The sequence below is a fragment of the Neoarius graeffei genome, chromosome 23 (genome assembly GCF_027579695.1).
Source record: "Neoarius graeffei isolate fNeoGra1 chromosome 23, fNeoGra1.pri, whole genome shotgun sequence".
Classification (NCBI taxonomy): domain Eukaryota; kingdom Metazoa; phylum Chordata; class Actinopteri; order Siluriformes; family Ariidae; genus Neoarius; species Neoarius graeffei.
In genome coordinates, this window is record NC_083591.1 from 25,758,374 (window position 1) to 25,774,558 (window position 16,185).

General features: G+C 40.2%; 1 protein-coding gene across 2 annotated transcripts in view; it reads right to left on the reverse strand.

The window, feature by feature from the left end:
* Window positions 1-16,185, reverse strand: part of epc1b (enhancer of polycomb homolog 1 (Drosophila) b) — a 245,457-nt gene that overhangs the window by 39,475 nt on the left and 189,797 nt on the right. For both annotated transcript variants that reach the window (XM_060905977.1, XM_060905976.1), the window contains one exon: window positions 7,415-7,521. In XM_060905977.1, coding sequence (XP_060761960.1) covers window positions 7,415-7,521 — 107 coding nt within the window. The remainder of the gene's footprint in view (window positions 1-7,414; window positions 7,522-16,185) is intronic.

A 16,185-nucleotide genomic window follows, 5' to 3' on the forward strand; every position in this document is an offset into this window, starting at 1 on the left:
AGTGAGAGATACGCAGGTAGCTTACATGGGCGGTAGAAAGCGTTGATAATTATGGGAAGATGTCTGTTTAACGACAAGTAGTTGGGGGATGACAAATACCCCCAAAATAAGGAGAAGAATCGTTTGCGATAAAAAGTGCTTGGATCGCACAAATGTGTTTAAAGACGATAACGCAGCGCTGGGGACACGGCGGACTGGGAAACTGGTTTTTCACGGACACGAGGAGCACGCGCGTGTGTGTTAGAGGTCAAGCGGTCCGGAGTGAAACGCAGGGATGTTCGCGCATGCGCACAAGAGTCAGGTGGAAAATGGGACTTATAGGAAATACTACTACTAATAGTGATTAGCATCATTTTTTTACATAATTAACATTGTTTATTGTACTAAGTTTAATATAAATATATAAACAACCTTTATTTCAAAACTCAATTAAAAATAACTCCAGAAAATACAACCCCGATTCCAAAAAAGTTGGGACAAAGTACAAAATTGTAAATAAAAATGGAATGCAATAATTTACAAATCTCAAAAACTGATATTGTATTGACAATAGAACATAGACAACATATAAAATGTCGAAAGTGAGACATTTTGAAATTTCATGCCAAATATTGGCTCATTTGAAATTTCATGACAGCAACACATCTCAAAAAAATTGGGACAGGGGCAATAAGAGGCTGGAAAAGTTAAAGGTACAAAAAAGGAACAGCTGGAGGACCAAATTGCAACTCATTAGGTCAACTGGCAATAGGTCATTAACATGACTGGGTATAAAAAGAGCATCTTGGAGTAGCAGCGGCTCTCAGAAGTAAAGATGGGAAGAGGATCACCAATCCCCCTAATTCTGCGCCGACAAATAGTGGAGCAATATCAGAAAGGAGTTCGACAGTGTAAAATTGCAAAGAGTTTGAACATATCATCATCTACAGTGCATATCATCATCAAAGGCTTCAGAGAATCTGGAAGAATTTCTGTGCGTAAGGGTCAAGGCCGGAAAACTATACTGGGTGCCCGTGATCTTCGGGCCCTTAGACGGCACTGCATCACATACAGGCATGCTTCTGTATTGGAAATCACAAAATGGGCTCAGGAATATTTCCAGAGAACATTATCTGTGAACACAATTCACCGTGCCATCCGCCGTTGCCAGCTAAAACTCTACAGCTCAAAGAAGAAGCCGTATCTAAACATGATCCAGAAGCGCAGACGTCTTCTCTGGGCCAAGGCTCATTTAAAATGGACTGTGGCAAAGTGGAAAACTGTTCTATGGTCAGACGAATCAAAATTTGAAGTTCTTTATGGAAATCAGGGACGCCGTGTCATTCGGACTAAAGAGGAGAAGGACGACCCAAGTTGTTATCAGCGCTCAGTTCAGAAGCCTGCATCTCTGATGGTATGGGGTTGCATTAGTGTGTGTGGCATGGGCAGCTTACGCATCTGGAAAGACACCATCAATGCTGAAAGGTATATCCAGGTTCTAGAGCATATGCTCCCATCTAGACGATGCCTCTTTCAGGGAAGACCTTGCATTTTCCAACATGACAATGCCAAACCACATACTGCATCAATTACACTATCATGGCTGCGTAGAAGAAGGGTCCGGGTACTGAACTAGCCAGGCTGCAGTCCAGATCTTTCACCCATAGAAAACATTTGGCGCATCATAAAACGGAAGATACGACAAAAAAGACCTAAGACAGTTGAGCAACTAGAATCCTACATTAGACAAGAACGGGTTAACATTCCTATCCCTAAACTTGAGCAACTTGTCTCCTCAGTCCCCAGACGTTTACAGACTGTTGTAAAGAGAAAAGGGGATGTCTCACAGTGGTAAACATGGTCTTGTCCCAACTTTTTTGAGATGTGTTGTTGTCATGAAATTTAAAATAACCTAATTTTTCTCTTTAAATGATACATCTTCTCAGTTTAAACATTTGATATGTCATCTATGTTCTATTCTGAATAAAATATGGAATTTTGAAACTTCCACATCATTGCATTCCGTTTTTATTTATAATTTGTACTTTGTCCCAACTTTTTTGGAATTGGGGTTGTACAATAATTCTAAATATAGTACAATATAAATAATTTGTACAAAAAGTTTATTTTTATTACTTATCGTCTACAACAGTGTTTTTAATATAATAATAAGAATAATATTAACAACCACTAATAATAATTAGTAGTAATAGTAATTATTATTGATTATTAATCATTACTACTTATGAATTAGTGATTAATAAGTACTAGGAATTATTAAATGTTATAAAATTAAGTTATTAAAAATTATTACAAATAATTATTAAAATGTAGTAATTGGTAGAATACAAACAAATACTCATGGATTATAGATAATTTTTTTTAAAATAGTGAACATTGATATAAAATAACTACACTACTACTACTACTACTACTACTAATAATAATAATAATAATAATAAACAATAATACTACTAGTAATACTTGTAAATTTTATTATTATCAGTTCAATTGTTAATCAGTGTTCACTATTAAAAACAAATTATTATCTATAATCCATGAATAATTGTTTGTATCACTACTACTAATAATAATTGCTACTTTTTTAATAATAATTTTAACTAATCTTATAACTCAATTTTATAGCATTTTAATAATCACTACTTATTATTTATTAGTATAATTTAGTAGTTGATAATAATAATTACTACTTATTATTAAATTACATTTTGATAATCACTGCTTATTAATTAAGTAGTAATTAATAATACTGAATTATAATAATTGCTACTCTTATTAATTAATATAGCTAATAAGTAGTGATTATTAAAATGTTATAAAATTGAGTTAATTTTTTTAATTATTATTAAAAAAGTAATGATTATTTTTGAGGGCGGCACGGTGGTGTAGTGGTTAGCGCTGTCGCCTCACAGCAAGAAGGTCCTGGGTTCGAGCCCCGGGGCCGGCGAGGGCCTTTCTGTGCGGAGTTTGCATGTTCTCCCCGGGGCCGCGTGGGTTTCCTCCGGGTGCTCCGGTTTCCCCCACAGTCCAAAGACATGCAGGTTAGGTTAACTGGTGACTCTAAATTGACCGTAGGTGTGAATGTGAGTGTGAATGGTTGTCTGTGTCTATGTGTCAGCCCTGTGATGACCTGGCGACTTGTCCAGGGTGTACCCCGCCTTTCGCCCGTAGTCAGCTGGGATAGGCTCCAGCTTGCCTGCGACCCTGTAGAAGGATAAAGCGGCTAGAGATAATGAGATGAGATGATTATTTTTGAATAATGAACATTGATATAACAGTTGCACTGATGATAATTAGTTTACAGTTATTACAACACATTGATTAATATTGATAATGGTTATGAAAGGTGACAGTTGTTTTTCTGTGTTTAATGTAACACTCTGATGATTGTATGACTGCATAAACAGGTTTATGCTGTTACCTGCTATAATGCAGAAGATACTCAAGAACTTCCTCAGCCAGCTGTATACTGTACGACACTCAGAATGATTTTGCTGTCGGACAAAAAATCACGCATCATCAAAGATAAACTTTGGGGATTGAAATAATGCCGGCTAAGGTTGTTCAGCTAGTTCTACTTGCCGTGTATTGTTTTCGTTTTTGAAATGATTCATGGTGTTTCTCCAGTAAACACCAGTCTTCTCCTTGCTGCTACAGTAGTTCTGCAGGCTCAAAACACACGACTTTGCTTCAGCTGTTTGCATGTCTAACAGTTGCCATTGATGCACCCTGCTGTTCACCAGTTGTGTGCATTCTTCTTAAAGTTAGTAAAAAAAACTATTGCAGAAAACAGTTTTAAGTTGTCGTATTTATCATTTTCTTTGCCATGGTACAGTCTTAATTTTTCCATTTAGAGGTCTTGAAAAGGTCTTAAAAGTCTTTAAATTTGTACTTGAAAAATGTGCAGATACCCTGTCTCACTACACACATACTTTGTGAAGTATATGTGCTGTACCTTCTGTCTCATGTTACCAAGCCTTTTGTAGCACTATGTTGATATATTGGTTTCCAACTCTGTTTTTTTATTTTTTTTATTTTACCTTTGTCTCTGCCTTTGATATCCTACGGTATCTGTGCGTCAACTCTGATTTTTGATCAGTGATTTGGATCTGTTTGCCAGCGTGTTTTCAAACAAAACTCTTCCAGCGATTACATCCATCAATTGCCTGCATTTTCTGACAGACAGAGAGTATCTTACATTTATGAGTAGCCATGACAACAGTGCTTACGGGGTAAAGACTTGAGTAGAACTGCTTTTAGCTCATAAAATAATGTCCTTTTTTGGGATTTTTTTAAAAGTCAATGATTGCCGTTCTCAATAATTGTTAGTGATTGACATCTAAGTGAGACTAGTTAAGCCTTTGTTTTATGGCATTAACACATTTTTAACTTGACTAAGGATTTGATTACTTATTGTTTATCTCTGGGGGAAGAGGAGTGCATGGCTCAGTGATTTTTTTTTCTATAAGACTCCAGCTCATTGTCATTGAAGGTGGGAGACATGAACTTAGTTTGTTATATGCAAGAGTTCATCGTAAAAGAATTCAGAATAGTGGGGTTGCAGTGTATATATAATATAGATATTTAGGAACTGCCTAAAAGCGGAGCTCCTGATGAGTGTATAAACAAAATATATGCAAGAGCATAAAATGAACCTGAATAGAAGAATAATATTAGAACATATTGAATTGTGTAATGTCTCCTCTCATTTCATTATCTCTAGCCGCTTTATCCTGTTCTACAGGGTCGCAGGCAAGCTGGAGCCTATGCCAGGTGACTACGGGCGAAAGGCGGGGTACACCCTGGACAAGTCGCCAGGTCATCACAGGGCTGACACATAGACACAGACAACCATTCACACTCACATTCACACCTACGGTCAATTTAGAGTCACCAGTTAACCTAACCTGCATGTCTTTGGACTGTGGGGGAAACCGGAGCACCCGGAAGAAACCTACGCGGACACGGGGAGAACATGCAAACCCCGCACAGAAAGGCAATTCATCTCATCTCATCTCATTATCTCTAGCCGCTTTATCCTGTTCTACAGGGTCGCAGGCAAGCTGGAGCCTATCCCAGCTGACTATGGGCGAAAGGCGGGGTACACCCTGGACAAGTCGCCAGGTCATCACAGGGCTGACACATAGACACAGACAACCATTCACACTCACATTCACACCTACGGTCAATTTAGAGTCACCAGTTAACCTAACCTGCATGTCTTTGGACTGTGGGGGAAACCGGAGCACCCGGAAGAAACCTACGCGGACACGGGGAGAACATGCAAACCCCGCACAGAAAGGCAATTGTGTAATGTATTTCATGTCAATAAATTGCTGCATTGTCTTGTGACAGTGATAGCAATAATGAGATATACATCGCAGTTATGAATACATATTTATTCCTTTCTATGATACTGCATACATATGCCAGAAACAACACCACAACATTTATTATGGTGTGACTCTGCTGGGTGCCTGGTGGACAGCAGTGAACCAGTGCTTTCACCTTACATCATTACAATATAGTTATGATCGAATATCAAACGTGATATGTCAAACAGTTGTCTGGTTACATCTTTCACGTCCATGTGCTCTGGAGCTCAGAGCATGCAGCCACAGATTGCAAAGCATGTACACAACATTAGGACTAATTACCATGCACCTCTTACTGATTAGATTGCAATCACAGTGCATACATACAGTGTCTTGCAAAAGTGTTCATCCCTCTTGTTGTTTGTCCTGTTTTGTTGCATTACAAGATGGAATTGAAATGGATTTTTGGGGGGTTAGCACCATTTGATTTACACAGTATGCCTACCACTTTAAAGGTGCAAATTGTTGTTTTATTGTGACACAAACAATAATTAAGATTAAAAAAAACCATAAATATGGAGTGTGCATAGGTATTCATCCCCAAAAGTCAATACTTTGTAGAACCACCTTCTGCTGCAATTACAGCTGCAAGTCTCTTGGGGTATGTCTCTATTAACTTAGCACATCTAGCCAATAGGATTTTTGCTCATTCCTCAAGGCAAAACTGCGCCAATTCCTTCAAGTTAGATGGGTTGTGTTGGTGTACAGCAATCTTCAATTATGCCACAGATTCTCAGTTGGATTGAGGTCTGGGCTTTGATTAGGCCATTCCAAGACATTTAAATGTTTCCCTTTAAACCACTCCAGTATAGCTTTAGCAGTATGCTTAGGGTCATTGTCCTGCTGGAATGTGAACCTTCGTCCCAGTCTCAAACCTCTGGCTGACAAACAGATTTTCCTCCAGAATTGCCCTGTATTTAGTGCCATACATCTTTCCTTCAATACTGACCAGCTTTCCTGTCCCTGTAGATGAAAAACATCCCCACAGCATCATGCTGCCACTACCATGCTTCACTGTAGGAATGATGTTCTCAGGGTGTTGGGTTTGCACCACACATGGCATTTCTCATGATGGCCAAAAAGCTCAATTTTAGTCTCATCTGACCAGAGAATCTTCATCCATGTGTTTGGGGAGTCTGCCACATGCTGTTGGGCAGACTCCAAATGTGTTTTCTTAAGCAATTACTTTTTTCTGACCACTCTTCCATAAAGCCCCACTCTGTGGAGTGTATGGCTTAAAGTACACCTATGGACATCCTCCCATCTCCGCTGTGGAGCTTTGCAGTTCCTTCAGTGTTATCTTTGGTGTCTTTGTTGCATCTCTGATTAATGCCCTCCTTGTCTGTGAGTTTTGGTGGGCAGCCTTCTCTTGTCAGGTTTCCATAATCTTTCTATTTTGCTGCAATGGATTTAATGGTGTTCCGTGGGATATTCAAAGTTTGTGATATTTTTTATAGCCCAACCCTGATCTATACTTCTCCACAACTTTGTCTCTGATCTGTTTGGAATGCTCCTTGGTTTTCATGTTGCTTGCTTAGTAGTGTTGCAGAGTCAGGGTCCTTCCAGAACAGGTTGATTTATACAGACATCATGTGATAGATCATGTGACACTTTGATTGCACACAGGTGGATCTTAATCAACTAATTATGTGACTTATGAAGTAAATTGGTTGGACCAGCTGTTCTTGAGGGGTTTCATACGAAAGGGGGCGAATACTTATGCACACTCCAGATTTCTGTTTTTTTCATCTTAATTATTGTTTGTGTAACAATAAAACAACAAGTTGCACCTTTAAAACTGTAGGCATGTTGTGTAAATCAAATGGTGCTTACCCTCCAAAAAAATCCATTTTAATTCCATCTTGTAATGAGACAAAACAGGACAAACACCAAGGGGGATTAATACTTTTGCAAGACAGTGTATTCAGGAAATGCTCATTTTTTGCTATATTGAAAATGTATCAGAGACATCACCATATCATACCTAATTTGAATTCCCTTAACTTCTACGTTTGTTGTCATTGCTCTCATACACTCACCTGTGTCTTGACATTGATTCGATGCTGCTGCTGTGCCTGCTCCAGCTGCTGTTTTTTCATCAATGCTAGCTGCTCCTGATGGTGATGGAACTGCTCAATTGTAAATACTGCAATACACAGAAGAGAGGTCATGTGTGGCTAAACCCTTTAAATACAATAAATGATATAATAATTAGAGCTCTAATAATATGGCAGGGGCCTGTAACCATACTATCATTTTGTATTGCATCATTCAAACAATATGTTTAAAGGGGACATGCAGTATGCTTTTCAATTATTTTATTCCCTGAGGTGCTTTTGTAAAGTTTGGGAGTCTTTTTATTGAAAAAAAAAATGCCTTGGTTCTTTTTTTCATGCTGTTTTAGCATGGTATAAAAACCCTATAAGACAAGACAGGCTTTTAAATATAAGATAGGTAATTAGCTTCGCTCTGATTGACTAACATCTTTAAATGAGAACTCTGTCATCCACTCCCTTGCAACCAACATGTGTGGAATTGTCGCTAAACTCTGAGGTAAACAGTGGCTTCTGTGCCAGGATAGTCTTACATGCATGAACCCAAGCTGGAAGAAGAAAGTGAAGGAGCGGACACCAAACCAGTGTCACAACCAAGACTACAGATGGCCATTTCAGAATAGTAATTTCAAACTTCCTTTTAAAGGGATCTTCCAGCAGATTTATTCTCAAACTTATTTTAAAGTAAAAGTAGTCACAGATTTCAAAAAATCAAACTTTCATTTTTGGAGACCAAATAGTATTCGAGAAAAATTAATTTTCTTTAAAATTGCCAGATGGGCTTCCTGCAGTGGTGACGTATGCGATGACATCATGTAATGGTCGCTTAGAGCAACTCAACTGTTTATATTCTCTGTTTACGTCATAGTTTTGCTAGTTTTACAAATATTTTACCAAATGTATTAGTTTTTAAATAAGTATGCCTCATTGTGTAGCATATACATAAATGCTACAATGATGCTAAAAAGAAAGCACAAGCTGGAACTAGACTGCATTTCCACAGAGAAAAGGCTCAGCTGTAGCAGAGGGTCACTGACATCAGACGAGACCTTGTGCTGCTAAATATTTTTTTACATGATCTACAGATAGTGTGTGTGTGGCAAAGTGTGTGTAAGGTGTGTGTAGAGAGAGTATGCCTGCGTGCTCTAAAATCTCTTTAAAATGGCTCAACTCGCAGCGCTACATGACACTTTGCGCTCTTAAATCTTTTTTTTTTTACATGATCTACATGGTGCTCTCTAACAGAGTGTGTGTGTGTGTGTGTGTGTGTGGCATGGTTAAGGATGGACATGTCAGAGTTGGAACAGTGTCAATATTTCAAAAGCTGTAGGAGGAGCAGCGGTGCCAAAAAATGGGTGAATAAATAATAATAATAATAATAATAATAAAATGTAAACTTAAGAAAAACAATAGTGTGCTTCACACTGCTTTGTGATTAGCAGGCACACTAACAACTCTCCTTACTGTTTTCCCCAAGTAGCCATAAGTCCACCAAATGAATTGTCTGTAAACTACATAGCACAGAGACCTGTAAAAGGAAAAGTCTTGGTCTTAAAAAAAAAAAAAAAAGATATTGACACAATTCCGACTCTGACACGTCCAGCCTGAACCAGTGTAGTGAGCTTATATACAGCTTTTGGATAGACGCATCTGTTCTCTCGTTCTTGTTGTTTTTCTGTCATTTTTTCCCATAATGAATGTATGGGGCTCACGAATCAAATTGTCCTGCTCAGACATGCTTCATCAGAGACCCACCAAACTTCATCTGATACCTCAGGCCAACTCCCCCGACATATATATGCAATCAGTTCTGACCTGCACTCATCTTTTCCTTTCTTTTCACTCATCCCTTTTCCCCTATTCATGGCCATTCATTTTTTCCCCCATTCAAATTAATGGCATTTTGGGAGAAAAACTTAGTATCATGTCACGCTGCGTGCTTTCAAATCTCTGTTTTAAATCATGCCACTCTCTCTGTTAATCTACCCAGCACCATGTAGATCATGTAAAAAAGATTTGAGAGTGCAAAGTGTCATGTCGCACTGCGAGTTGAGCCATTTTAAACCAAGATTTTAGAGTGTGCAGGCACACAGACTCTACACACACTTTGCCACACACACACTACCTGTAGATCATGTAACAAAAAAAAAAGGATTTTGCAGTGCAAGGTCTCATGTCTGATCCAGTTTCTGTTGGTAACACTCTGTTACAGCTGAGCAAGCACACTTTGCATTTTCTCTGTGGAAAATGCAGTCTAGGTCCAGCTTGTGCTTTCTTTTTAGCACCACTGTAGCATTTATATGCTACACAATGAGGCATACTTATATAAAAACTGATAAATTCGGTAAAATACTTGTAAAACTAGCAAAACTATGACATAAACAGAGAATATAAACAGCTGAGCTGCTCCAATTGACCACTACATGACGTCATCGTATACGTCACAAATTCAAAATATGACAATATGTACCCATTCGTTTGAACTGCTGCCTCTGGTTGATTATATAATAGACGCACCCACTTAATAAATGTTTTCCCAAAACCAAACATTTCTAAAGTCCTCAACAAAAATCTCCATTCCACCCTGTCAAATGCTTTTTCAGCATCAAGCGATGCAGCAGCAATTGGTGAATTGGAATTTGAGACTGCCCATATAATATTAATAAAGCACTTAATGTTGTCAGCTGCACTATGTTTATGAATAAAATCCACCTGATCTTCTTGCATTAGAGAGGTCATTACCTTCTCAAGCCTATTTGCGAGGACTTTAGACAAAATTTTGGTATCTAATGGAATAAGAGAAATTGGATGATAGTTCTTAGTCACATGGATCCTTATCCTTTTTAAGAATAAGTGTAATTAAAGTGTTTGATAAATTAACCGGTAGCTCCCCCTCTCAAATGCCTCATTGTACATACTAAGTAGCAAAGGTGTTAGTTCAGAGGCATAGCATTTAAAAAATTCAGCTGTAAAGCCATCTGGTCCCAAGGCTTTTCCATTTGGTAGTCCTTTAATTACTCTAATAATTTCTTCATCGGTTAATGGGTGGTCAAGGTTGGTCTTTTGTGATTCAGATAATCTGGGAAGATCCAATCCTTAGAAAAATGTTTCCATACACTCTTCATCATGTTGAGAATCTGCTGTATATAATTTCTCATAAAACTCTCTAAACCCATTATTAATATCTACAGACTTGACTTTTAGTTCTCCCTCCTTTGATCTAATGGCCGAAATAACAGATGATAGTTCTTTTTGTTTTAAGCAATTTGCCAATAGTCTACCCATTTTATCCCCCGATTCGTAATAATTTTGTCTCATTCTGAAGAGCAAGAACTCTATTTTTGTGACAAATGCAGTTATACTCATATTTCAGTTGTGTTAGGGCCCTGAAATCCTCAGAATTAAAGTTTCTTTTTAAGTTAATCTCAACCTTCTTAACTTTTTCTTCAATTTCAGCTTGTTTTGCAAAGCTCCTCTTTTTGTAATGTGAAGCATATTGAATAACAAAGCCCCTCAGTGTAGCTTTCAGGGCTTCCCAGACAATCCCTGCAGATGGAGCTGTGGGTTCATTCAATTCAATATATATCTTAATTTGATTTCTTAAGGCCTCCTTAAACTGAGATTCTTGTAATAGAGATGAATTAAATCTCCACCTAGTCATACGAATCCTGTCGCTGAAGGGCTGCATCTGCAGGCTAACTAAGGCATGGTCTGATACCAAGATGCTCCCAATAGAACAGGAAATTACTGATTGCAACAAGTTTTTGGAAATGAGAAAAAGTCTCATTTTGGGAGAATGTTGTATGTGGTGGTGAAAAAAAAATATAATCCCTTCCTTTTGGATTTAACAACCTCCATACATCTATATAACCCAGGGACTCAGCCATATGTTTCACTGTCAGCAAAGCCTTAGACATCCTAATTGAGGTAGTACTACTACAATCCAGAATGGGATTCATTACCAAATTAAAATCACCACCAATAGCAGCACTGTAATCTCCAGCCTGTTGCATTTTTGCCTCTAGATCGGCAAAAAACTGTGGCTCATTTCCATTAGGAGCATAAATATTTACCAAGACTATCATGTGACCTTGTATTTCTGCAATCAGTATAAGAATCCTTCCCATTGTATCTTTGATTTGCCTGGCGCATTTAAATTGTAATTTTTTTTATGAATAAGTGTTAAAACCCCACGGCTTTGGCCAGATCCTACCTACACTGTAATAAATGTGGCTCACCCAATCCCTACGCAATTTTTCAGATTCTTCAGCGGAGAGATGTGTCTCCTGTAAAAACACTATCATATTGTTTAGATTTTAAAATTGCTAATATCTTTTTCCTCTTAATTGGATATCCCAGGCCATTCACATTCCAAATGGAAATGCACAAATTGTCAAATATAGCAGTCATAAACAAAAATTAGAAATATATACATGAGAAACAACCATTCCTGAACTATATGTTTATAATACGTAATCCTGTTAGCCCCTTCCAACCTCAAAAAACAAACTACCCAGATATAACGCATCACAGTGAACACTATGTGAACCCCTTTAACAGAACCCAACTGACGGTCCATGAGCGTTAACTGACAAGTGACTTACCCCACTTCGACCAAGAGCATCATCACTACATGTAAATTAGCCATTTAGAGGAGATCAAAGTAAACAGAATGATGGGGGAATTTTAATTACTGGCCCATGGCTTCAAGAGTTTTGTCCCTTTAAATCCAGTGGTAGACAGAAGAAGGGAGAGGAGGAAAAAAATAAAAAAACAAACAAATAATTTCTGTACAATGGCCAGTGTCCATCTCCCTATTTTCCTCCCTCTATCTACTTAATCCAGTCACCTCCTCCAGATTGACGTACCTCACAGATGAATATAGTGTCCCACAACAGTCTTATATTGGTCCTGGCTGTTTCCAGGTCATCTTCACACCGGATCCTTCTGAATATATTCCATTGCTTTTTTCGGGACATCAAAGCTCTTCTGCCTCCTGTTGTAATCAATCCGTAGAATAGCAGGGTAGATGAGTGCGAACTTAATGTTGCACTCATGCAGAGCCTTCTTGCATTCCCTGAATTTGCGTCCTCCAGCCATTCCACCCTCTTCTCCACTTCCACCATCCGTGTAATTAGTGAAGAAAGTTTAACTTCAACCGAGGCTGTGGTTCAGCGTATGTCCTCCAAGCTGGCTAAATCACTAGATATTTTTTGCAGTGTAGCAAAGATGTTAGTGATATCCTGGCTAATATGTGTTGCCTCTGGGGCTCCTGACCTGGTGTCCTCATCGTCATGATGTGGGTTTTGAGACTGCAAATGCTTCTTAAATGTCCCTGGTTTTGAGCTGTTTCGCCATCCTATGCAGTCAATGCAATTTCACTGTGTATAGCATGTCTCTATAACTTCTTATACGCAATAACTACAAGATTATTTTAATGATGCTAGTCGGCGCCTCAGCTCAGGCAACTATCTCCGCCAACCGTGTCACGTGACTCTCCCCATCTGGCATTTTAAAGAAAATTCATTTTTCTCAAACACTATTTCTCATCTCATCTCATTATCTCTAGCCGCTTTATCCTTCTCCGAAAATAAAAGTTTGATTTTTGAAATCTGTGACTACTTTTACTGAAAATAAGTTTGAAAATAAATCCACTGGAGGATCCCTTTAAACCTTATGTTTTAGTGACATTGTTAATTTTCTTTATAATACTTTTCCAAAACGGGCGGCACGGTGGTGTAGTGGTTAGCGCTGTCGCCTCACAGCAAGGAGGTCCTGGGTTCGAGCTCCGGGGCCGGCGAGGGCCTTTCTGTGTGAAGTTTGCATGTTCTCCCCGTGTCCGTGTGGGTTTCCTCCGGGTGCTCCGGTTTCCCCCACAGTCCAAAGACATGCAGGTTAGGTTAACTGGTGACTCTAAATTGACCGTAGGTGTGAATGTGAGTGTGAATGGTTGTCTGTGTCTATGTGTCAGCCCTGTGATGACCTGGCGACTTGTCCAGGGTGTACCCCGCTTTTTGCCCGTAGTCAGCTGGGATAGGCTCCAGCTTGCCTGCGACCCTGTAGAACAGGATAAAGCAGCTAGAGATGATGAGATGAGACTTTTCCAAAACAACAGCAGTCAAACTAGGCTACTCACAAGGCTAATACAACCTAAGCCCACTTCCAGGGCTGCAGAGCTAACACAAAACATAAGCCAGCCTTTTTTTTTTCTCCAAGATCCCCATATTCAAAAAATGTATCTTGGACACCCCTGCTAAATTCCAGTTTATGTAGTGGTTAGCTTTTCATTTAAAATGACTACAGGCCTGTAGCCCAAGGGCGGCTGGTGCATAAGGGCGATTGAGTGACGCACTGCCAAAATGAAAAAAAAAGAAGTTTTTTTTCTTTTTTTAAAATAAACTTTCACCAGCGCTACTTGAGGCCGTTTTAATCTGTCTCTGGATATCATTGTCCAATCAGGGTGGTCTTGCTTCTAGAGTACCGCCCCTTTTGGGGCGATTTCAGTCACGCTGAAAATCACCCAAGAGTTCACTGATAGAGTCCCATGTTAATATATTTTTTTTTCTCCTGACTGACACTTCAATGCAGTCTCTATGGGTTCCGGGGGGGCTTGCCCTAATGTGCTTACGTCACTGCGAAGCGCGGCAAAGTTGCATTCGATCCGCTCAGTTTCTGAGGTGAGATGGATGCGGAAAGCAATTCAGTGCGGTCCTTAAAAGAAGTTCCATTTAGTCAGCAATCAAATCGAGCTAAATTGGCAACAAAACAAGCTGGACCCCCTCAACCAAATCTAAACATAAAACAAATTTAGACAAGGGGGGGGAAATCATATACTCAAGGTTTTACTTCAACATGGTCCCAGCGCAAATCCTGGTGAGCTGGCTGCGAGGACGCCTCAGCAGTTTTCTGCTCCCCCTGCTTACTTTTCCACCCTGGAGGTGGCTCCACAGACAACACTGCTTGGACAGTCACTGGAGTTTTGGACATGCATCATTTGTCGGAGAAAATAAAAAAAACATGAGTCATCAAAGATTCACATGGGCAGCTGCCTGAAATTTTCGGCTTTTGGGAGAGTGAACATCGCTACACAACCGGATGAGGGCTACAGGCTAGCAGTTCACCGCCACAACGATGAGGTGAGCAAGAACAGGCACATATTAAACCGGCTCATCCAATGCGTGAAATTTTGTGGAGTGTTCGAGTTAGCTCTACGAGGCAAAGACGAAACTGAGGGCTCCAGTCACCGTGGTGTTTTTCTGGGTTTGGTTGACTTCGTGACACACACACACACACACACACACACACACACACACACACAGAATCTGTTCACTTTTGATGTTTTCAATGTGCATTTTTATATTTGCCACACTTTGCTCTGAGAGTTAGCACTTTGGTAACATCCTTGGTAAATACCAGTAATTGCAAGATCTAAAGATCCACTCATCTATTTATTCAACTGCTATTGTTATGTTAGCCAACTATTTACAATGTTTTGTTACAGTAAGTGCAATTTCCTGTTTGTCCTTAAGTTGCACAGTCTGTAAAATTCTTGCTGGTCATGGAGTTTGAAGTACAAAATCTATTTACAGAACATTCTGTAGAACAGTTGACTTGCTACCTAGGTCAATTTACTTCAGTCCTGTGGACATTTATGGTCCGTGTAGACATAACAGGGGAAAATTGCCCCCCCGAAAAAAAATTCAGGAGCCACCACTGCTGTAGCCCTCACATCTGTAGTCATGAAGTCCTTCGAGAGACTGGTGTTGTCACACCTGAAGGACATCACAGACCTCCTGCTGGACCCCCTGCAGTTTGCCTACCGGGCAAACAGATCAGCGGATGATGTAATCAATATGGGACTGCACTACATCCTGCAACACCTTGTCTCTGCAGGTACATACGCCAGGATCCTGTTCGTGGACTTCAGTTCGGCGTTCAACACCATCGTTCCAGACATCCTCCACACCAAGCTCACCCAGCTCACTGTGCCCTCCTCCACCTGTCAGTGGATTATAAACTTCCTGACTGACAGGAAGCAGCAGGTGAGGCTGGGGAGTATCACATCCAGCACCCAGACTATCAGCACTGGCACCCCCCAGGGGTGTGTGCTCTCCCCGCTGCTATTCTCCCTTTACACCAACGACTGCACCTCAAGAGACCCGTCTGTTAAACTCCTGAAATTTGCAGACGACACAATGGTCATTGGCCTCATCCGAGACGGTGACGAGTCTGCATACAGACGGGAGGTTGAACGGCTGGTCTGTTGATGCGGTCAGAACAATCTGGAGCTGAACACGCTCAAAACTGTGGAGATGACAGTGGACTTTAGGAGGAGCCCCCCACCCCACCCTGCCACCCATCACCAACAACACTGTGACTGCTGTTGAAACCTTCAGGTTTCTGGGCTCCACAATCTCCCGGGACCTGAAGTGGGAGACCAACACAGTCACCATCATCAAAAAGGCCCAGCAGAGGTTGTACTTTCTGCGCCAGCTCAGGAAGCTCAACCTGTCTAAGGAGCTGCTGACACAATTCTACTCTGCCATCATTCAGTCTGTTCTCTGCTCTTCCATCACTGTTTGGTTTGGATCGGTCACCAAACAGGACAAGAACAGACTGCAACGGACAATAAGGTCTACAGAGAAAATTATTGGTGTCAGCCTGCCCTCCAGGCGGCACGGTGGTGTAGTGGTTAGCGCTGTCGCCTCACAGCAAGAAGGTCCTGGGTTCGAGCCCCGGGGCCGGTGAGGGCCTTT